At 45.4% G+C, this 22,520-nt stretch overlaps 1 protein-coding gene across 1 annotated transcript in view; it reads left to right on the top strand.

Annotated features, from left to right (window-relative positions):
* Window positions 1-18,783, top strand: part of CUBN (cubilin) — a 265,343-nt gene extending 246,560 nt beyond the window's left edge. The window contains exons 61-67 of the mRNA XM_060162639.1: window positions 5,518-5,680; window positions 6,044-6,249; window positions 7,619-7,766; window positions 8,677-8,858; window positions 12,439-12,604; window positions 14,307-14,542; window positions 18,270-18,783. Of these exons, the coding sequence (XP_060018622.1) occupies window positions 5,518-5,680; window positions 6,044-6,249; window positions 7,619-7,766; window positions 8,677-8,858; window positions 12,439-12,604; window positions 14,307-14,542; window positions 18,270-18,377 (1,209 nt within the window). The 3' untranslated portion in view covers window positions 18,378-18,783. The remainder of the gene's footprint in view (window positions 1-5,517; window positions 5,681-6,043; window positions 6,250-7,618; window positions 7,767-8,676; window positions 8,859-12,438; window positions 12,605-14,306; window positions 14,543-18,269) is intronic.
* Window positions 18,784-22,520: the final 3,737 nt, after the last annotated feature.

Here is a 22,520-nt window from a genome sequence, read left to right as displayed (position 1 = left end):
ACTACAGACTTCCCTCAACTTACGCAATAGTTGCCTTCTTGGAAATTTGGTATATATTAAAACTGTGCAAAATATGTTTGTGTTTATATACAGAATGGGCTTAGGCCCTGGGATAAAGAATTTTAAACAGTTTCATTACACACATGTCTGGTGGGACATTCATAGGTACGTAGGACCTAGAATAAATCTTCACTTTGCAGACGCGTCCTGAATTTTGATGGGATTCCGCAGCGTGGCTTCTAGGTGCTAAACGCCAGCTATAGCCTCAAACTATTGTGATGAGCCCAAAACACCACACTTGTGCAAAACACTCCCTAGGGGATGGTACTGTTCCCATGGAAAACTTCTGTCTTAACCCACTGGGCTTAACCATTCAGTCTGTGATCGGCCGTGGGAGGAGGGCTGTTGATCCCTGGGGATGCGTCAGCAGTTATGGAGGCATCAGATCCTTATCCTTATGGGGTAGTACCTACTGTTCATTCATTCCATAAATGTTAATTTGAGCACCTACTATATGCCAGACACCGGAAAAGAGCATTGAGATTACATAATAGTCATATTAATAATATAAATGATTTCATACGATAATACTACTTTTTATTGTTATATAAAAATTCCTGCAGTTAGAGGTGATTCTCGTCATTGCCCCTTAGTGGACCTTCCTGAGATCACTGGCACCAAGAAAACATTTTCCCAAAAAGTTTCTGTAAAGGATCAGAGTTCAACCCCAAACCTAAAAAATCACTCTCTGCTCTCATTCTCATCCCAAATTATGCCCAGGCCTGCTGTCCAGTGGACCCTGTCAGAAGTCCCACAGTACAATCAAAGAATTCATGAAGACACTCTGAGATGCAATGTAGAGATGCTTCAAATAAGACTACCAGAATTCTCCCGTTATCACATTCCCAGGGAAATGTTAAACGATAAAGTCCTAAGGAAACTAATGTCTAAAATTACGGAGTTAAATTTTTTTTCAATTTATTTATTTATTAATTTATTTATTTTTGGCTGTGATGGGTCTTTGTTTCTGTGCAAGGGCTTTCTCTAGTTGCGGCGAGCGGGGGCCACTCTTGATCGCAGTGCGTGGGCCTCTCACTGTCGTGGCCTCTCATTGCGGAGCATAGGCTCCAGATGCGCAGGCTCAGTAGTTGTGGCTCATGGGCGCAGTTGCTCCGCGGCACGCGGGATCTTCCCAGACCAGGGATCGAACCCATGTCCCCTGCATTGGCAGGCGGATTCTCAACCACTGTGCCACCAGGGAAGCCCTGGAGTTAAATTTAAAAAGAATTAAAGCCCAGTATCAAAGCCTATTGCCTTCATGCATTAAAAGTTCATAGAAATTAAAACCCCAAAATGTCCTTCCCTACTTCCTTTAGCTGCTCCAGTCGATGGCTGAGCACAGGAGAGGATGTGGCAGAAGGTGTAGTCAGAGGCTCTCTTCCACTAGATTATTTGTGCAATTCCTTCCGGGCCTTAACTAGATTCTAATATGTGCCACTGTTAAAGAGGTTTACAAGCCGAGAAAACACAAAATTCCTCTCAGCACTTATCTGCGTCCACAAGACTTAAGACTTAGGACATGATTCAAGCCCCGGGCCCAAAGCCGTCATGGCAGCAGTGTGTGCTCCCGGAAGGCACTACGCAGCGGCTGGTGACGGTGCCGGTCCCGGCACCATTTGCCTCCTAGTGCGCGTAGGGTTTCGCATCAGCAGCGTTGCTTAGGGTTCCTCCTGCCATTCTCTATAAAGCCACCCTGCTCAAGGTCATGGTGGAGGCGTCAGGGATGGGAGAGCAGGGGAAGAAAATCCTGGCCTCGGTTACACAGAAGGCCAGGAGCCTCCGTCAGCTGTCTTATTTCAGCTCCATTAGGAGAAGTTTTATGGTAGCAGTGAGTGAACTAATGCAAACGCCAGCTCGAGGCCGGGCATGTAGGACATTTCCTTCCATCGTCCTGACCAGTCACCTATTTAAAACCCACATTAGATCTTACAGCTCACGTAGGAGAAGATACAAAGTCCTTCGCGAGAAGTGTGGGACACGTCAGTCTTGTCCCAGTGAACTTTCCCAGTCCCATCTCTGTTCTCTCACCCTGATCTCCAGGTTGGTCACCGTGTGGGCAGGTGTTGACACATGCCGGGCCGTTTTTATTTCCGTGGCCTTCCATACCTTGTCCATCAGGGTGGGATGCCCTTCCTCTCTTCTAGGTCTGGAAGGTCTCTACTTACTTTCAAATACCAGTTCAAATGTCCGTGTGAGGTTTGTCCTGGCTCGATCATCTGGGTTACCCTGATACATTGAATTTTTCTCCTGTAGCACTTACGTTTCTCTCTTTTATGTATAATTCACACACACATATATTTAATTTATGAATCTCTCCCTCTCATTATTCGTGAGTCAAATTAGTGTCTGGAAAGTGCTTTATGCATCCCTGTATACACAGAACCTTGGCTGGAGGCCTGGCACACAGTACATAGGATAAAAGTGCTTGCCAATATAACGTGATCATAGAGGCGGCAATGGTTATAACATTTTAACTTGTTTACCAGAAAAGGTACATCACCTAAAACTTGGCAAATCTGCTCTTCTATAAAATGAGGGGATTAGATCACTCACCTCTCTGGTTTCTTTTGGCTTTAAAATTTTACTAAATTTTACGAAAATCGTTTAAGCGGGAGAAACAGTGCCATCTAGTGGTAAATTTGTTTGGTGTTTATTTTGACTTGACTGTTTTTAACCATTTCTATTTTATGTATTCCCAGCATTTTAAAATAATGTCAGCGGTAATGGCTATGCTGAGGTTTATAACCCACCATGGTCCTGTTATAAATTCAATATTTGGATAGGCAAACAGGTACTTGTTTTAGAAATGCAATAGAGATTACTCAGGTGAAGAACACTTTTTTTTGTTTGTTCTGAAAATTTGATGTTAGAGGTTTTTTTTTTTAAAGGTCAAGTCTTTATTTATTTATTAATTTATTAATTAATTTATTTTTGGCTGCGTTGGGTCTTCGTTGCTGTGTGCGGGCCTTCTCTAGCTGCAGTGAGCAGAGGCTACTCTTCGTTGCGGTGCGCGGGCTTCTCATTGTGGTGGCTTCTCTTGTTGTGGAGCATGGGCTTAGTTGCTCCGCGGCATGTGGGATCTTCCTGGACCAGGGCTCGAACCCATGTCCCCTGCATGGGCAGGCAGATCCTTAGCCAATGCACCACTAGGGAAGTCCCAACACTTTGTTTTCTAGTAATGTGTTTGAGAGAAATCCAAGCACTCGCTACTTCAATGGACATTTGCTGAAGGTTCTTGTGCCTGGGAATTGCTCTGGGTGCTGGCGACACACAGTGAATAATCAAAGTCCCCTGCCCGTGGGAATTACATGCTTGATGGGTGAGAGACCAGAAGAGGTAAATAAGCAATAAGCAATAAATAAGGTACGTTTTTGGGCTTCCCTGGTGGCGCAGTGGTTGAGAGTCTGCCTGCCGATGCAGGGGACACGGGTTCGTGCCCCGGTCCGGGAAGATCCCACATGCCGCGGAGCGGCTGGGCCCGTGAGCCATGGCCGCTGAGCCTGCGCGTCCGGAGCCTGTGCTCTGCGGCGGGAGAGGCCACAGCGGTGAGAGGCCCGCGTACCGCAAAAAAAAAAAAAAAAAAAAAAAAAAAAGGTACGTTTTTATCATCGTAGGGAAAAAGAACAGGAAGATATTGGGGAAGCGCCCATTAGATAGGGTTGGGCTCTCTGAGGAGGAGATGTCTGAGCTGAGACCCCATGATGCTGTCCAAGGGCTGAGCAGAGAGCTCCTGGCAGGAGGGGCAGCTCAGAGAGACTTTTCAGGGCCTGGGGGAGTTACAGGAATGTGGGGAGGGGGCGACGGCCCAGAGCGGCCCAGGCCAGACCAAGAGAGAGGCTTGTAGGCCACGGTAAAGAGGGTGGAGTTTTACTTCAGATGCAGTGGGGATCCACGGGGATATTGTAGGCCAGGCAGGAGCATATTCTACTCTAAGCTTGCAAATGTTCAGGCAGCTCGGTGGAGAATGCTCTGTGGAACCAGAGCTGTCAGGAAATGTTACAACAATGCAGGTGAAGGAGCACCGTGGGAGCAGTGGACATGGAACCCTTGGGATAGATGTTGAAGGTGGAGCAAAGTAGATGCGGGGTCAGGAAGACACTGGGAGGAATCAGGGTGGCTGAGGTGTTAGGCTTGAGCCCTTTACTGACATAAAGACGACTTGGGGAGAGCAGGCTTGGCAGGGTGGGTAGCGGGAGAGAGGAATCACTTTTTCACTCCTTAGGTATTTATTGAGTGCCTTTTGTGTGCCACTCTTCTGAACACTGGGGACCTAGCAGTGAATAGAACAGGCAGCAGCCTGTGCTTTCATGGAACTTGTATTCTCTTCAGAGGGGAAGACAGTCAATTAAATTATATATGAATATATACATAAGTATGAGGTAGAAGGGAATACGTGCTCTGGAGAAAAAGTGAAGCTGGGAAGGAGAAAGGGGATATTGGGAGAGCTTGCATGTTAAATAGGGGCGTTCAGGGAAGGCTTCAGTGAGTTAGTGGTATCTGAGCAAAGGCCTAAAGCAACAGAGGGGAATGAAACCAGGAGGATAAATAGGAGGGCATTCCAGGCAAAGGGAACTGCAGACGCAACAGCTGGGATGCAGGAGTGCCGGGATCGCGCAGGGAGCAGAGCAAAGAACGTGGCAATGAGAGGTCATATGGGAAAGGCCGGGAATGGGGCTGGGAGCAGATCCTATGAGGCCTCGAAGGCCGTTGTAACGGCTTTGAGTGGATGAGAAGGAGTGAGGAGGGTTCTCGGCAGAGCAGTGACCTGCTCTGACTTACATTTAAACTGTAGCTTCTGGCTGATGTGCTGAAGACAGCTTCTAGAGGGTCAAGAGCAGATCAGGGGGACCCAGGGGGAGGCTGCAGTGAGAATCAGGCGAGAGACCGTGATGGTTTGGAGCAGCGCGGCAGGGAGGGCGGAGGTGACGGTACGATGGGTTTGCTGGCTCTAACGACACATCATTTTTTAAATCGAATTTTACTTTCCCAATGAGAAAAAAAAAAACTTCAGGCAATATACCAGGTTTTTAGTAAAAATCATTATAGTATAATTGATTCAATAGCAATTCTGTTCCTAAATTAAAACTAGCTTTAAGAACATTAGTGTAGGGACTTCCCTGGTGGTGCAGTGGTTAAGACTCCGTGCTCCCAATGCTGGGGGCCTGGGTTCAATCCCTCGTCAGGGAACTAGATCCCACATGTATGACGCAACTAAGAGTTCACATGCCGCAACTAAGGAGCACACGTGCCACAACTAAAGAAGCCAGCGAGCCGCAACTAAGGAGCCCTTGAGCTGCAGTTAAGACCCAGTGCAACCAAATAAATATTTTTTTTTAAAAAAGAACATTAGTGTAAAATTCTTAACCATGACCTGTCGTAACTTCATGTCCATTTTAGTGTAAAATATGCAGCTTCTTTGTGAATAATGGATAACTAATGAGCTGTTTTTCTTTTCAGTTATATGATGGGGACAGTGAAAATGCCAACTTGGCTGGAACATTTTGTGGTTCCACCGTACCTGCTCCATTTATTTCTTCTGGGAACTTCCTTACAGTTCAATTTGTCAGTGACTTAACTTTAGAAAGGGAAGGATTTAATGCTACATATACCATCGTGGACAGTGAGTAAACTGAGACATTTTTACATAGTGTGAAAGACATGTGTATTTATGCACTAAAAGTACTGCCATGCTTATATCTATACTCAGTGTTAATGACTAAACTCAACGTTAATTACTGTGCTCAATGTTAATGACTGTCCAAGTTCAATGTCAGTTACTAAACACCACGTTAATTACTCCGTGTTTAATCCATGGTACAAATTTGGTACAATTCTTAGTCAAGAATATAGACTGTAAATCCTTCATAGAATGATGTAAGTATAGCTCCTTTGGGCTGGAAGAGTAAGGAAAGCAGAATTTTAAATATGTGTGATGAGTTACAAGTAAAATGTCTTCTAAGTTGTTTCTTTCTTCCCATCTCAGTGCCTTGTGGCGGAACATATAATGCAACTTGGACCCCACAGAGTATTTCGTCACCCAATTCATCAGACCCAGCTGTCCCATTTTCCGCCTGTACTTGGGTCCTTGAAGCTCCTCTACATCAGCAGGTCATGATTACTGTGTGGGCACTTGAGCTGCACTCACAAGACTGTGACCAGAACTACTTAGAGTTTCAGGACCCACCAGAGGTAACAATTATAGGATGAATGACCGTCACATGTATGACCTTTTCACCAGTATTTGCAAAACACTTGAAGTAATGAGGGCATGACTAAATAAGATCTCAGAGTTACTTCCAGCCTAATGTGGTTTTCAGCCATTTACAAAACCCTCTATTTATAGGCATTAAGAAACCTGAACTTGGTCTGTAGGTCATGTGCCTAAGAAACATCTGGGTGTCTTGGTAAAAGTGCCTGTGCCTGGGCCCCCCCTCAGAGACCAGTTCCCCTACTTACGCCCATTAACCTGCATTTCTGATGAACTTCTCTGGTGTTCTGACAGCAGTGCTCCATGGAGAAGCACTTCTGCAGTCAATGGGTTGTGTGTGTGGAATGAATTGAAAGGAACAGTTAAGAAGGCATTTGGTACCAGTCTAGTGGGACTATATTCATGGTTAAAAACATAGAGCAAAGCTCTGTTTGTTTAAAAAAAAAAATGATGAGTCTGAATTGCCCATGGGGTTAGATGTTGAGGAGACTGTTGACCATAGCAGTGTGATGTCGACAGAATGCCTGAAGATCAGGGCGTCATCATCATGTGAGTAGGTAGTCGCTGTACGTGAGCAATCAGATTATTCCGGGAACGTGTGTAGAGGGAGGGCTCCTGAACTGAGGGTGACGCCTAGCGGGGGCTCCTGGGAACACCCGGGTTGTCTCTCTCCGGATCGAGGAGGTCATCCACTCCAGGTTTGCTAAGCGGCGGTGAGGCAGGGCCAGGAGCGGTGCTGGTTAGCCTTACAGAGTTCAGAACAATGGAGAAGCCCCAGTAGAACTGTGCTGAGCTCCTCCGACAGCCTGGATGCGCTCTGAGCAACGGCACAGGCCTTGGATAGGAAGCGGAGTGAGGGGGAAGGTCTTTTTTTTTTTCTTTTTTGTGGTACGTGGGCCTCTCACTGTTGTGGCCTCTCCCGTTGCGGAGCACAGGCTCCGGACGCGCAGGCTCAGCGGCCATGGCTCACGGGCCCACCCGCTCCGCGGCATGTGGGATCCTCCCGGACCGGGGCACGAACCCGTGTCCCCCGCATCGGCAGGCGGACTCTCAACCACTGCGCCACCAGGGAAGCCCCGGGAAGGTCCTATTTTCAGTAGGCAGGCGTCCACCCCATGGTTTCAGCGGAAATGTGGCCCCCCTACCTCCCACCCACACCCCTCGAAGACTGCGAGACACCTGTAGATTCCAAGGCCAAGGTGAAGTCTTACTGCAGAGTGCATTAAGCTCTGTAACTGGTCTCCACGGCTGAATATTTAAGCCATATTTTTGTGTGCAATTTAATCTCTGCTGCGGCCTGTTCTCTTCTGTTACTAAATCCACCAGCCTTTGGCTTCCGTTTCATTTCAGAGTAATGGAAGTCCAGGAATTCGGTTCTGCGGCAGGAATGCTTCAGCTGTACCCACATTTTATTCTTCCATGAGCACCGCAATCGTCACTTTTAAATCGGAAGTTTTTAACATAAACTCTAGAGTGGGTTTTACCTATCAGATTGCAGGTGAGCTCTGGGGTTTCATCTTTTATTCAGAAAACCTGCCATTATTACAATTACAGCTAGAATTGACCCCCTGGAGTAAATTAAGGTTTGTTGACATAAACCACACCCACATGAGGTGTGGTTTACTAGAAGCCAGGCCCAATTTAGCAAATTACTAAGGTTGACTTCTGAAGAGGTGAAGCGAATAAAATATTAATTAAAGTGTCGAGAATGGCAGCATATCCTTCAAAGTTCATGTCATTAATTAAAAAGTATACCAGTTATTGTATTAATTCTTCACTTAACCATGTAGAAGAATCACTATACCTTAGAAAATTACTTTGGAAAAACCAAGGAGCCTTGAAAGAATTACTTGCTTCTGTCACTGAGAAGTTTATTTCCAGAGAACACTTTATGTAATGTTCATTTCAAGCTTGATTAAAACCAAAGCTGCCTTTGATTAAAACAAACAAATGAAAACGCTCTGGGTATTTTTTTTACCAAACATGGTCAAGAACTGTAAGTTGCCAGTTCTATCAGAACAAATAATTCATCAAAGGATTTGAAGAAAAATCTTCACGCAAAACTGTCTTGGAGGTAGAGCCTTTATGCCCGAAGAGTCTAAATGTCATCAGAAAAGCATGGAGAATGCTAGAATGTTTGTCCTCACAGGAGAGGGTGCACATGTACTCATTTACTATCTCACACGGGGGTGTTTTGTGTGAAGACACTGCACTGCATTTGCTCGGTGTGCCGTTCGCTGTAAGTCTTGGGATCTCAGTAATCTCAAAGGTGAATGAAGGGGCTAGGTTAGCTTCTTTTCTGAAGTTTGTTCCCATTTAATAAGCTCTTTGAATTATTCCTGTCAAGTTGAAGGAGCACTAAATACTGCGCGGCATACGTTAATTACGACTGTTGTCTTTCCTCTAAGATTGCAACCGAGAATATAAGAAGGCATTTGGCAACCTGAGGAGTCCCGGCTGGCCGGGCCGCTACAGCAGTAACGTGAACTGCACAGTTGTGCTCACAGCCCCTCGTAACCACACCATCTCCCTCTTCTTTCACTCCTTTGACATCGAGGACTCAAGTGACTGCACATGTGATTTCTTGGAGGTAACATACATTTGAATATCATGTAAATAAATTATTTAGAAGATAATGGATCCCTTAAGATTTTTCTCGTTTTTCTCTGCTACTGCTAATCATATCCCTTCCTCATTTCATTAAGTTATTCATTATCCTTCCATTGCCTAAATACTTAGGCGATTGCCAACCATCTCCTAGGTCCAGACACCAGAAATCCAGGAGGGAACAAGACATATTCAGGGTCCCCCGGAGGCTCACACTTCCGTGGGAAAGACAGACAGGAAGTTGTCCATCCTGTTGACTATCAGAGCCAGCACGGTGAGGGGCACCTAATTAGTCTGGGAACAGAGAAGTTTTCTTAAAGGAGCTAATGTGTGAGTTGAGACCGGAAGTGAGGGAGGTCCAAGTGCAACGTGCTAGTTTTGGACACAGATGAGAACTCTGACTTAAGTGTGCCTGGTGTCGAGGTAAAAATGAAACTACGTGAGACTGAATAGTTGATTTCCCTGCTGGCCACAGTAAGTCTGGAGCAACTTCAGTGTTCTCTAATGAGAGTCTTTCCTTGACGCGCGTTGGGCAGAGGAAGGTAGAGTGGTCTGTTCCTTCCTCCCCATCTGGATGAAGAAGCACCTTTGCCGTTTGCCTGTCCCCCGCCCCACCGAGAGAGAACCCTCCTGTGTCTGGAACTCACTGCCCATATTTTGCCATAAAAACCCTCCAGCTCCCTCCAGCGTCCTTTGCAGACTCTGTTGGAAATGTGTTCACTCTTAGGAAATAAACGGAGGTGCCCTGTCAGGCTTGTATGTCCAAAGATGCTGAATCCCTCTGAACTGAATTCACATCGAAACCTTAACCCAAGACACCCGAAGTCGGCTTTGTTTCGTGTACATGCGAAGCTTCCCGTAAGGTTTCCAAACAGCTTGTTTTCTCCTTTATGCCTGTTACAGAGTTTTGTTATCCTGGAAAGCTCCCCCTATAAAATTCATCGAAGTCCTTTGTTAACGACTATTTGCAACCTCTAGTGCAGTAAGTACTCAGGAAGCTCATGCCTTTTCATGGGGGACCTCAGCCACAGTAGGAGACTGGGGAGGACACAGATGTACCAGAGAGGAAATGAGGGAGAGACAGGAGTGTTCGCGTCAGTCAGGTCATTAGACTCACACCTACGCGCCTCACCCACCATGGAGTCTGAACAGTGACGTGGAGCATAAAGCGGACACGAGGGGAGGGGTGGGATACGGAAGAATCAGCCTGACGGCCCCTAGTCACAGCGCAGCTACTCGGGGTTCGCCTCAAGCCTGAGTTGACCCTGATCGACTGGAGTTAACTTTTTTTTTTTTTTTTTTTTTTGCGGTACGCGGGCCTCTCACTGTCGTGGCCTCTCCCGTTGCGGAGCGCAGGCTCAGTGGCCATGGCTCACGGGCCCAGCCGCTCCGCGGCATCTTCCCGGACCGGGGCACGAACCCGTGTCTCCCGCATCGGCAGGCGGACTCCCAACCACTGCGCCACCAGGGAAGCCCGAATGGAGTTAACTTTTTTTTTTTTTTTTTTTTTTTTTGCGGTACGCGGGCCTCTCACTGTTGTGGCCTCTCCCGTTGCGGAGCACAGGCTCCCGACGCACAGGCTCAGCGGCCATGGCTCACGGGCCCAGCCGCTCCGCGGCATGTGGGATCTTCCCGGACCGGGGCACGAACCCGCGTCCCCTGCATCGGCAGGCGGACTCCCAACCACTGCGCCACCAGGGAAGCCTGACTGGAGTTAACTTTGCCATTTGCCCCTGGATGCTGGGGAGCAAGGGCTGACTCTCCAGCCCCGAGGGGTGACAACTGCCCCCCTCCACCCTGCTGCCCCGCCTTATCTCATAGAAACGGGTCTGAAACTTCCTGTGCGATAAGCAAAGACAGGAGACTGCGACTCAGGCCTGTGAAGCACCGCTGTGTCTGGTTTTCGGCGGGAAGATTCCGGCACGGCTTATTGCAGCGTCAGCATTCCATTCATGTACACGGCGATGGGAACAGAAATTTCTCACTGAGGACTCTGACCGTATCATACATACCACGCGAACACCAAGCTCTGGACCCCGTTTGGAATTTGCATTTGCCTTCACTTCCCCTTCCAGAGTCACCTGAAGTCCCAGAGGTGCCCTCTGCTCTCCTTGTTCCATTCCTCCTGTGCAGAGAGAAAGGAGAAGGACCAGCCGTTAGCGCATCAGTGGGGATTAATATCTCGCTTCTCCTCTCCGAGCACCAGCTTTCTAAAGAGGACCAGAGGAAGAAGACCCAAGGCCAAGGCTGTCGTGGGGCAGCTGGGCGTTCTCGACTACGGCAGCCCTCGCTGTCTGCCAACGGCTAACTGGCTCTTCCATCCACGGCAAGGCTACTTTGTGTAAACACTTAGCAGAATGACCCAAAAAGCACCAGAAAGGCATTTTCCTCTCCCACTGGCTACTCCATAGACCTAAAAGGAAACTCTCCAGGGAATTCCCGGCGGTCCAATGGTTAGGACTCCGCACCTTCACTGCCAGGGCCTGGGTTTGATCCCCGATGAGGGAACTAAGATCCCACAAGTTGCGGGGCACGGCCGAAAAGAAAAGGGCTCTCTGCAGATCAGCACAGCCCAACAAGACGACCCACCACACCTCTGAAGACACCGGGTGACTTAAGACAACCGGCAAGTAACCACATGTTAAACTATGGGATTAAAAAGGGACTGGAGGGACTTCCAAGATTCTAAATACATGTGTCAACATAGAGTCAGCCTCCATCCATGCGGAGCTGGTTCCAACCCTACACTGCCTGGATCACGTGTCTGCAATGCCCCACGAGAGTCCTCCTCCGAGTGGGGCTGTTTGGGAATGTGCAGCAGGAGCAGGGCTTGAGGACAAACCGTGGCTGAATTCACAGTACGCTTACCTGCATTCACACACCAACACGTTTCCTGTTTTCACACGTGTATACTCCATGCAGTGAATTAAAAAAAAAATCTATTCAGCTTCACAAATTGTTTTTAAAATAAATCCAAGAGTCAGAAATTTTAAAGACTGTTTGAATTATGTCCTTTTCCCATGTAGAAATTCCTTTCGTTTTGAACTTTGTCATACTTTGGACGTTGTTTTTTCATGATCCCTTTAGAGCCAAGCAATTTTCAACGGGAGATAAAAACATAAATGCAGTATGATGAATAAAGTAGAACGGAGTTGACTGGAAACAAAGCAGATAATATTTTTCTCCCCCGACCCATCTTTTTAAAATTCACTTTAGCTACCTTCTTCAAAGTGTCTCCCCAAGAAGAAAGATAAAACTAGTTTGTTATACACCAGTCAACTAGCTGGTTATAGAAACATGCTGTCGTGTTTTAATTACTGGAGATTAACAGATATTTCTGAATCCAACTGTAAATGGTTTTTGATCTACAAATTGGTTTCTCTCCTTTGCAAGTGAAGGGGACTTCTGTGTGTATTAACCCTCCACTGAGTACATAAAAAGACCAAGTTTTCCCCAAAAAAGTGGTCATTCCAATTGTCTCACGTCTTAACGTACAGTGATGATAAATCAGAGAAGAAGGTACAATAGGTCTAAGTGTGATCATTAATGACTCGTTTTTAAAGGTAAGAAATGGAAGCGAGAGCACTTCGCCATTGCTGGGCACGTTCTGTGGGACTCTGTTGCCGAATCCCATTTTCTCCCAAAGCCGTGAACTATACCTACGATTTAAGAGTGATAGTGCAACTTCCGGTCGTGGATATGAAATTATCTGGACCTCATCACCCTCTGGTAAGACCCTGGCGCTTTGTAAGGGAAAGTAATGCAGCTGAGAAAAACATACAGCGTTCTAATAGAAGACAGTTAAAGTGACCTTTTCCCCAATCTGTGTACTTGATTATTTTCCATTAAAAATAGAGATTTTTTTTAACACTGAAAGTATAGAGATTTAAAAAATGCTACTTTTATTCATTATTTCTATATATTAAAGGATATATATTTACATATAAAGCACAAATAAGGTACAAAGATTTTTAAGTTCCTTTATAAATTCTGATTTTGTCATTATTTTTAACTTTTGGTTTGATCATCAAGGTAGTCCTCTGAGGATTTTTTTTAAAGTTTGCCAGAAAGCCAAGTTATGAACGCATACTTGCGTACGTATGAGCAGCTGTGCTCCTTGGAGGCCGCGTTTCATTTCTTGGCAGTCCTGGAGGTTAATGGCTTTTACAGGGCAGTGAGCAGCACCTTCCTGCAGTTTTGATTGGCTGTTTACCAATAAGTGAAGGAAATTTGTCATGTCAATGCACTTAACTCGAGAGAGAAGGGATCTCTTTATGAAATGTCCCCCCAAATATCTAAAATCTTTCAAAATAAGAATGATAAAAAGAACTCATTTATTTTATTTTTGCGGTAGGCGGGCCTCTCGCTGTTGTGGCCTCTCCCGTCACGGAGCACAGGCTCCGGACGCGCAGGCTCAGCGGCAATGGCTCACGGGCCCAGCCGCTCCGCGGCATGTGGGATCTTCCCGGACCGGGGCACGAACCCATGTCCCCTGCATCGGCGGGTGGAATCTCAACCACTGCGCCACCAGGGAAGCCCAGGACTCATTTTAAATGTACTAGAGGACTAGAAGAGGATTCTATTAAGACAATTGTAGATAATGATTTCTTGGTACTGCCCAAAGTAAAAGATGATCTCTATGCCCTAATTTTACAGACAAGGAAATAAAACACCAAACTGATGCGTTGCCTAAAACGCACAGCTAGATCGTGGCAGAGGCAGGACTAAACCTCCCGTGGTCAGAAACCCACCCCAGTGCTTCTCAATTATACTACGCAGTTTCTTCCTATGCGCGGGATATCTGGATGCCCATGGCTGTCTGGTCTAAATAACGATAGCTTTCCTGTGCAAATGAACGCATCGAACAAATTAGCACCAATGCTTAAAGGGCTTCGGCTTGTTAAGCATCTCAGTCTTGGAAGTGTCAGTTATCAGCCTGGTAAAGTCACTTTGAGAATCATGACTGCCAGAACCTTAAATAACACACCTCTTTCTTTGGTTCTTCCCCGGAATTTCCCTTTGAATTTTACTTCACCCATATCCTCATCATCTCGCTCACTGCCTCTGGGGAGCGCCACACCATCAAAAGCACCCGAGATCAACCTCACTCTCTCCTGCAGTTACTTTCCCAAGTCCTGGTTTTCCCGTTGTGCTCTCAACCCACTATTTTCAAAGCAAAGATCTGGAGGAAGCCCTTCCTAAGCCGTGAGAAGCGGGGAGGGATATTTGGTGGAGGTGGGAGCGGGGCAGGTAGTGAGGGGCTGGGGGTACAGCCCGCAGGAGGGACAGGAGAAGGGTTCCTGCCCCCGCTTTTCTTGCAGAGGGCCTCAGCACCTTGAGAGAACAACTGTCTCGTTGCCTGAAGTGCGCTAAAGCGCGCTGATGGCTTCTACTTGGTTGACTGAAGCTTCGCGCACCTGTTTCCTCGCAGACTGCGGCGGGACGCTTTACGGAGACAGCGGCGCGGTCACCAGCCCTGGCTATCCCGGCACTTACCCAAACAACACTCACTGCGAATGGACCATCATTGCTCCTGCGGGAAGACCCGTCACCGTCAGCTTCTACTTTATCAGCATTGACGATCCCGGAGAATGCGTCCAGAACTATCTCCTGCTCTACGACGGCCCGGATGCTGACTCTCCATCGTCTGGACCGTATTGCGGCGCAGTGAGTAAAACAAACTTTTAAAAACTCCCAATTGTTACTTTTAAATAATGAAAGGAGCTTAAAAAGGCACCTTTAAAGGCAGACTCACGCAGTTAGAGAGTACACGGTACTTTTACAAATTCAGGTTTCTGACTTTCCTTTTTATTTTGGGAGCACAAGTGCCACCTAGTGGGCATTGAGTTAAATTAATAGTAATAGTTAACCAAACTTGACCAGTTAATCAAACTTGTGCATCAGAATCACCTATGCAGTTGTTTAGCATCACAGCCTTCCAGTCCCCACTCAACCTACAGAATCAAAATTTCTGGGGGAGTATCTGTGGCATGCTGTTTTTTGAAAGCTCCGTATGTGATTTCAATGCACCGCCCAGGGTTGACTATCCATGTTATTTCTGCATGAATAGAACTACAGTGTTCCCTCCGCATCTGCAGGGGATTGGTTCTGTCGAGCCCCCACGGATACCAAATCCTCGATGCTCAAATCTCTTATAAAAACTGGCCTAGGGACTTCCCTGGTGGCGCAGTGGTTAAGAATCCGCCTGCCAGTGCAGGGGACCCGGGTTCGTGCCCCGGTCTGGGAAGATCCCACATGCCGCAGAGCGGCTGGGCCCGTGAGCCATGGCCGCTGAGCCTGCGCGTCCGGAGCCTGTGCTCCTCAACGGGAGAGGCCACAACAGTGAGAGGCCCGCGTACCACAAACAAACAAACAAACAAATAAACAAAAACTGGCCTATGGACTTCCCTGGGGGCGCTGTGGTTAAGAATCCGCCTGCCAGTCCAGGGGACCAGGGTTCGAGCCCTGGTCTGGGAAGATCCCATATGCTGTGGAGCAACTAAGCCCGTGCGCCACAACTACTGAGGCCGTGCTCTAGAGGCCGCAAGCCACAACTGCTGAGCCCACGTGCCACAGCTACTGAAGCCTGCACGCCTAGAGTCCGTGCTCCGCAACAAGAGAAGCCACCACAGTGAGAAGCCCACGCACAGCGATGAAGAGTAGTCCCCACTCCCCGCAGCTAGAGAAAGCCCCACGCGCAGCAACGAAGACCCAACGCAGCCAAAAATAAAAATAAGTAAATTAAAAAAACCAAAACCTGGCCTAGTGTGGTGAATACAGTCAGTCCTCATATCTGCAGGTTCCGTATTCGTGGGTTGTGTATCTGCTGGATTCTGTGGTTGGCTGAATCCGCGATGTGGAACCTACCCGTACGGAGGGCTGACTGTATAGAAACTTTGGATGCCCGGCTCCATTTCATTCACTTTTTGCTGAACATTGTAGGAATTCTTTGAAGAAATGCACAGGGATATTAACAATTAGCCTGGGGACTAACAGTTTGTTTTTGTAGATCTCCACGTAATAGATCTTCCCTAAACATCAAGTTAGAATTCTGATGTTGACTCAGTGCTGCTTACATCTGCCCTCAGTGCCCTCCCATTTTTATGTGCAAGTAGATGTTTACAGAGCTTTCATGTAAGGGAAATGTGACTACTGATGAGAAGTTACCTGTTTCTTACCATTTTGCTCTTTACTCATTTGTGCTTTCTAATCAAACTGACAGAGAATTACACCTGCTGGAAATCGAGGGAGCTTTTAGAGTATAACTTACAGTTCGTAAAATTGATAAATGTTATTTTCAGAAATATCAAAAAATAGATAACATTTTTCTAAAACCCTGAGAATCCTCCCATATATTCTTCTAAACACTTTCTTTTCAATATGTTTGCCTATGCACAGGTACTTCATATTGTTTTGTGGTGTGTTTTTGTCCACTGACTGATACATCATTAACATCTTACCATACCATTAAACAAACTGGTATATCGTATTTAATCATTGGGTTGTTTTGTGTTCTGGGTGCAGCCTAATTTATTGAATGAGCTCCTCTGGTTTATAGACAACCCTTCAATAAACTCTCTGGTAGCTCTGTCCTTATACACAGAGCTAATTTTGGGGGGAGGAATTTGCATCACCTGATCAGCAGATACTGTCTTGCAGTTGTTCACAGGGGCCCACAGAAAAGAGACCCCAGTAAATGTATCACATGCCAGATTTAGAAGCTGATTAAGTCTTAGACATTCAGTTGAAATTTGTAACAATTTCAAAAAGAGACATTTTCACAATACCATTACTGTATGTCCGTATGACTTTTTTTTTTTTTTTGGTTTTCAGTGACTTTCAAACATACAACCCCATTTGATCCCCTGGACTTTGCAGATAAGAGAAACTGAGGCACTGAGAGACCTTACTGCCATTGAAACCAATGTCACATAAATTCAAGTCTATAACTAGATATGTCAGTTTTTCTTAACTATTGGTGTTTACAATATTTTCCCAGTTTTAACTTTTATTTTATAAATGTAGACATAGTTTCGAGTGCAATTGTTTTACTTTTTAAAGATACCACTGACTTCTTTAGCATTTCCAGTCTAGTGAAGGAGGTTTATTTACAGAATGATGGTGGGAGCTACTCCTTAGATGTCGAATCATACGGTGATTTGAAGATGTTTTCTTTTACGATAATTGTCATTGTTCATGGGCATTGTTCTCAGTTACAGAATCCGAACATCTAGAAACATGAAAGAATGGCAGGAAAATTAGGAGAATCAAACGGGAGTTTAAAACTTCTGTTATCTGCTCATACTAGTTTGTCAGCATAGAATACCAAGTAGAAATTTGGGAGCAGGTTGAAATGGAAGGAAAAAGTGCATGTGCACAGGAACGTACAATATTGTGTATCCCTTGATATCTCTCTTAGGAAAAAAATCCCTCTGCTGTACTCACCTGAATAATTTACTGTCTTGGAAATAAGTCCGTTTTTTGATGACTCTTGGGTAGGAGCAAGGCAGGGGACCCGAGCAGAACAGAGGAGCATGTCCCCAGACTGCAACCTTGACCCTGCGTGATGTGCTCTGTCTCCAGGACAATCCAACCTACTGTGCATGTTACTGACTTATTTGCTTCCTGCTTCACCTCCTCCCGTTAGGATGTAAGATTCGTGAGAACAGGACTGTTGGCGTGTTTGGTTCATTTTTTATATTCCTAGTGCTAATAATAATACCCACAGCATGGAAATCTCTCAATCAGTATTAAATGAATGATTTAGGAGTGAGAGAAAACAGAGACCCATCTACCTCCCACCCCTTCTGCCCCCCACACACACCCTGTTCCCCCAAAAGATATGAAAATCAACCCCAAAAGAAAAGTACAGATGTTAAGGGGGGAAAATAGTATATTTTACTCATATGCTCGTTTTAGTTGCAGGTATAAGTTGTGTGTCCCTTCAGAAAAACGAAAATTTCAGTAAGACCTTGAATTGGAAATTGAATTTTTAGTGATGGTTTTATTGAGACATAACTCACATACCATAGAAATCATCTACTTAAAGGGTAAGATTCAAGAGTATTTAGTCAGTTCCCGGAGCTGTGTAGCTGCCGTCACCACAGTCAGCTCTAGAACCTTCTCGTTAGCCCAGGAGGAAACCCTGTGCCCACTTAGTCGCCCCCCATTTCTCCTCGTCACCTCCACCAGACCCAGCAACATTCTTTTGTAAAGTCTCTACGTCAATTCTTAGCAAGGTTACTTCTAGAAATGTATGCAGGTTTACTGTCAACTCTAGAAGGCTCCTTTATGTCATACTTCTTTACTACACCTGACCTTCTGGAGAAACCTTCAAATCTGTGAAATATATAATTTGTTACTTCTCTCTTTCTCTTTCTTTTTTCAATTTTAGGACACTGACATAGCTCCCTTTGTGGCCTCGTCACATCGTGTCTTCATAAAATTTCATGCGGAGTATGCAGCCCGACCGTCAGCAATCCAGTTAACCTGGGCCAGCTAACCGCAGGAGGCCGGGTCTGCTCAGCACTTTGATTTTTCTGCAGGGCCTGGACCCTCAGACCTCACGCTGGACGGGATTCTGCCATCCTGATACCTGTCCCCCCTGCCTGTGCCACTGAGAATAATCTGAACTTCGTTTTTCATCAAAGCACATGTGGAATCAATATTTGTATACATTTTTTGCACGTAGAATGTAGCTTCTTTAATATTTTGAGCTGAAATTTTCTAGAATCCCTTAAAGGGGTGGAAATGATTGCGGCTTATGTGCTGTACATTTTCAAAAGTTAATAAAATAGAAGTACCGTTTTCACTGTGAATGTCAAATTGGGGATGATAAACACTACTGAAATGTAAACAGTGATGCTGCGTTATTTTTTTAAACTCATTAAAATTTGTCTTTCACTGTGGGGTACGTGTAAAATTTCGAGTAGAATATTTCCATTTAAAAAAAGTACATGAGTCCTTCAGCATAGGAACTCTGGAGCCAAGCTGCCTGCGTTTGAATTTTAGCCTTTCTAGTTAACTTCCTTAACTCTCTGTGCTTCAGTTTCCCCACGTACCACTGTTGTCTGTTCGCAGTTTAACAACACGAGATGCGAAGTTATACATAGTTAAGCAATGCTTTGACCATGTTTTCTGCTGCCTTTAACCAAGAGACGTTAGGTTAAATAGGCAAAGTTAAATCTTACTAAGAACATGGGGCCCACTGAATGAAAGACGCTATCGAATGTGTAACTGCATCTTCCTGTACTACTCAAATGCCAGGGAAACGATCTCTGCACAGACTACGAGCCACATCAATGAGATATTCTCACCGTCGCTCTACCATGGATGGATGCATCAGCTTCATGGAGGACACTCTGTTGGAAAGAACAGTGAACGCAATGAAGAGACCATCAAACCCAAGCGTCTTGACAAAGCTGGAACAATGGACCAAAGCCCTCAAGATGAAGTTTGATAGGAGTAGATATAAGACCTAGCTCTTTTATCTAAAACTGAATCACAAAGTTACGGAATATGGAGAAAGTTGAACAGTAACCTATGAAATAGTTGTTTTATCTGAAAGCAAGAGTAACACATGCAGCCGTCAACCAGTAAGAGATGATTTGACCTGTGGTTGCGTCATTAGAGTAACAGCGTCTACAAGAGTCCTTTTCAGAGAGACATGATTCCTAGGAGGCCCATGAGAATATCTGGAAAGTGTATCTACCAAGATGAAGGCAGCATAGTCAATATTAGTATGTCACTTTTACACTAAAAACTGAAAACGGAAAATAAGAATATTTTCTCACATTCTGTAGGCCATAAGTAGAATCTGAAAAGCCATGATATAAAATGAATGGTCTCGAGGTGGGGGTGAGGGGAGGTCTTACCTGGAAGCCAACGGAGCCCAGAAGTCAGGGAGCTGGGCTTCCACTCACCACGTGCTCTTTCTACCCCTCTCCTTTTCTGTCTGCCTGAAGAACTGGGCCTCGGCAGGAAGAACAGAGCACGGCCTGGCCAGCACCGGCTACGGTTAAGTTAGCCATTGCTGGCCAGAGCTGCTCTCGTCTGACCTTCAGGGAACTGCCTGGGATAACTCAGCCAGAGGCCACCACAGGCCAGGAATCTCCGGGCACTTCAGACATTTGTGAAGAACGCCCCAGGGGGTGCATGGGGCCAATGACAGTTTGGGGCTAGGAGATGCCCGGGTTCTGGGTTCTACTTGTCCTAATTTCCTATTAAATTTCAACTCCATTTAATTAATAGGAATTTGTTAAAAATCCACCCCACACTCCCCTAGGGAGTAGTAACATGGTTAATTTTATTAAGAGAAAGGAGAACTAACATCTATATAACATTTGCTCTCTGCCAGGCATCACTCGTGGAAATGGGATACTCAGAGCCGCCACCTCCATGTTACAGTTGAGGAAAATGAGGTGCAGAAAAGCTTGTAAAACGTGAGTGACAGAATGTGATTTTAACCTCAGCAACCGCTGAAGAGAGTGCCTCCCTTCCTGCCAGAGGGATTAAGTGTGAACTTAGTAATATGACAGCCCAACTATCTTCATAGATCTAGTGACATTATTAAAAAAGACTGTCACTGTTATATGACCTAGAAAAAAGGCTGATGCAATTCTTGTTATTTTAGTAAAAACTTAGAGATTAGACAGAGTCAAAAATACCATTAATGGAAGAAAATGTTTAATTTATTGAGACCTCAAGTCACTCTATGGCTATCAATTTAATGGGGAAGTTATTGGAAGAAAAATGATATGATAATTTTTGGATATTTAATGAGAAATTTGCTTTTCAAAAAAATTTTTTTTAATTTCTGTTTTTTTTGGCCATGCCACTTGGTCAGCAGGATATTCCCCTAGTGGAATCCTAACCACTAGGCCGCCAGGGAACTCCCTGCTTTTCACATTTTAACTTGGTAACTTTACATGTTTCTTCATAAGTAGTTTATTGGAGACAAAGGCATTTTTTAAATGAATGATTTATGTAATAATTTACGTGAATTTACCCACTGTTGTGGTACTCTGGAGTGCTGATACACAGCAGGACCCTATGAGGCTCCTGGGCATGAAGGCCTTCCTGTGGCCCCCATTTCTTCATCACAGGAAATAGGCTTCATTCAGCCTCCAAGACCTTCCCTGAGCTTCAATGGGCAGGTTCAAACAGTTGCTAATTAGGGAACGGAGGAAAAGTCAAAAGAAACAATGGTGCAGCCTTGGGGCGGGGTCCTGGTCCCCCCGCCCCAGGGATGCACATCACAATATCTCTGGGCTGTTCGGCAGTTACTGAAACCCCTTCCAGGTGGGAGAAGTTAACTGTGTGCTGCCCACAAGCACGGAGGCCCCAGACCGGTTGGAACCAGAAGGTTGATGATGCCGACTCCCACTTACTTCCCCACCAACCAATCAGAAGAATACCCACGAGCTGACCACACCCTCTTTGAACCATTACTATAAAACTCCTCGATATCCACTCCAGGTTGGACACACAGTTTTGAGGGCAGCAGCCCACTGCAGCCCCGTTTGCCTGGCACAGTATTAAAGCTATTCTTTTCTACTTCACCCGAAACTCTGTCTCCGAGAATTAATTCGGTGTCAGGGTACAGACGCAGGATTCGGCTTTAGTGCCTCATGGGGACCAGGCATTTTCCGTGCTCTGTCTTTGCTTGGCCCCCTCTGGGCTCAAAGGCAGGGATAGTACATATTCTGCCAGAGAGAGGTATTGAAGCACCTGCTGTGTGTAAGCATGGTGCACTTGGCCGTGACACTGCAGAGGGGATCTTAGCTCTGATAAATATTGACTTTTCCTTGCAGGAATGGCTACATAATTTGCAGGGCCCCTGGTTCAAAAATTATTAACCATTTCAAGCTGGTGATAGCAGAACAATAAACTACCCATGGGGCCCATCTAAGGCTGGAGCTTTGTGTCACTGCACACAGTTTGCATATCCAGGAAGCTGGTCCTGTTTCCAGGTTATAAAAATCTGGAACTTAGGGACACATTTCATTAAGAATGTATGGCTAAAAGTGAAGAGAATGAAAGATTATAAGGGAGTGAAAACAAATTGAAAAACCATAAGTGACTGCAAGCATGGGAAGGCAGCCTTGTGATTATAAAACTGGGTTCTAACCGCTGTAGAAACTTAACAAACAGCCCAGGGAAACTTAATGCTAACCTAGGAGGGAAACAAATACACATCAACAACAGAGGAAGAAAGAAACCACACCAGCTATCTAGAAAAATCAGCTCAGACTTCATGCTTAAATACAAAAGGACAACCAGACAGAGGGAGAGTTACAGCAGCCTGAACGGGAAAGAACGGGATAAACTAACAAGAAAGGGACATGAGAAAACAACTTAGTAAACACGAGAGGTTTAAAAATTGTTATCCTCAGATAACAATATTTGAGGGGAGTGTGCATTCATGAAGCAAAAGCAGGGCGCTATTAAACAAGAAGGAGCTCTTAAGTATATTTCATTAATAGCCAAAATAATTTTTTAAAATTTAATAGAGCTTTGGAAGATAAAATAGAGAAAATCTCCCAGAACATGAAGTTAAAAAACAAACAAAAAAAAAAAAGGAAAGGAAATATATGAGGGGACAAAAATGCCCAGCTATTGAAAACCAGCCCAGGAGGCTGCCATC

The sequence above is a fragment of the Lagenorhynchus albirostris genome, chromosome 1, assembly GCF_949774975.1.
Source record: "Lagenorhynchus albirostris chromosome 1, mLagAlb1.1, whole genome shotgun sequence".
Classification (NCBI taxonomy): Eukaryota; Metazoa; Chordata; class Mammalia; order Artiodactyla; family Delphinidae; genus Lagenorhynchus; species Lagenorhynchus albirostris.
This window is presented reverse-complemented; position numbering and strand designations above follow the sequence as displayed.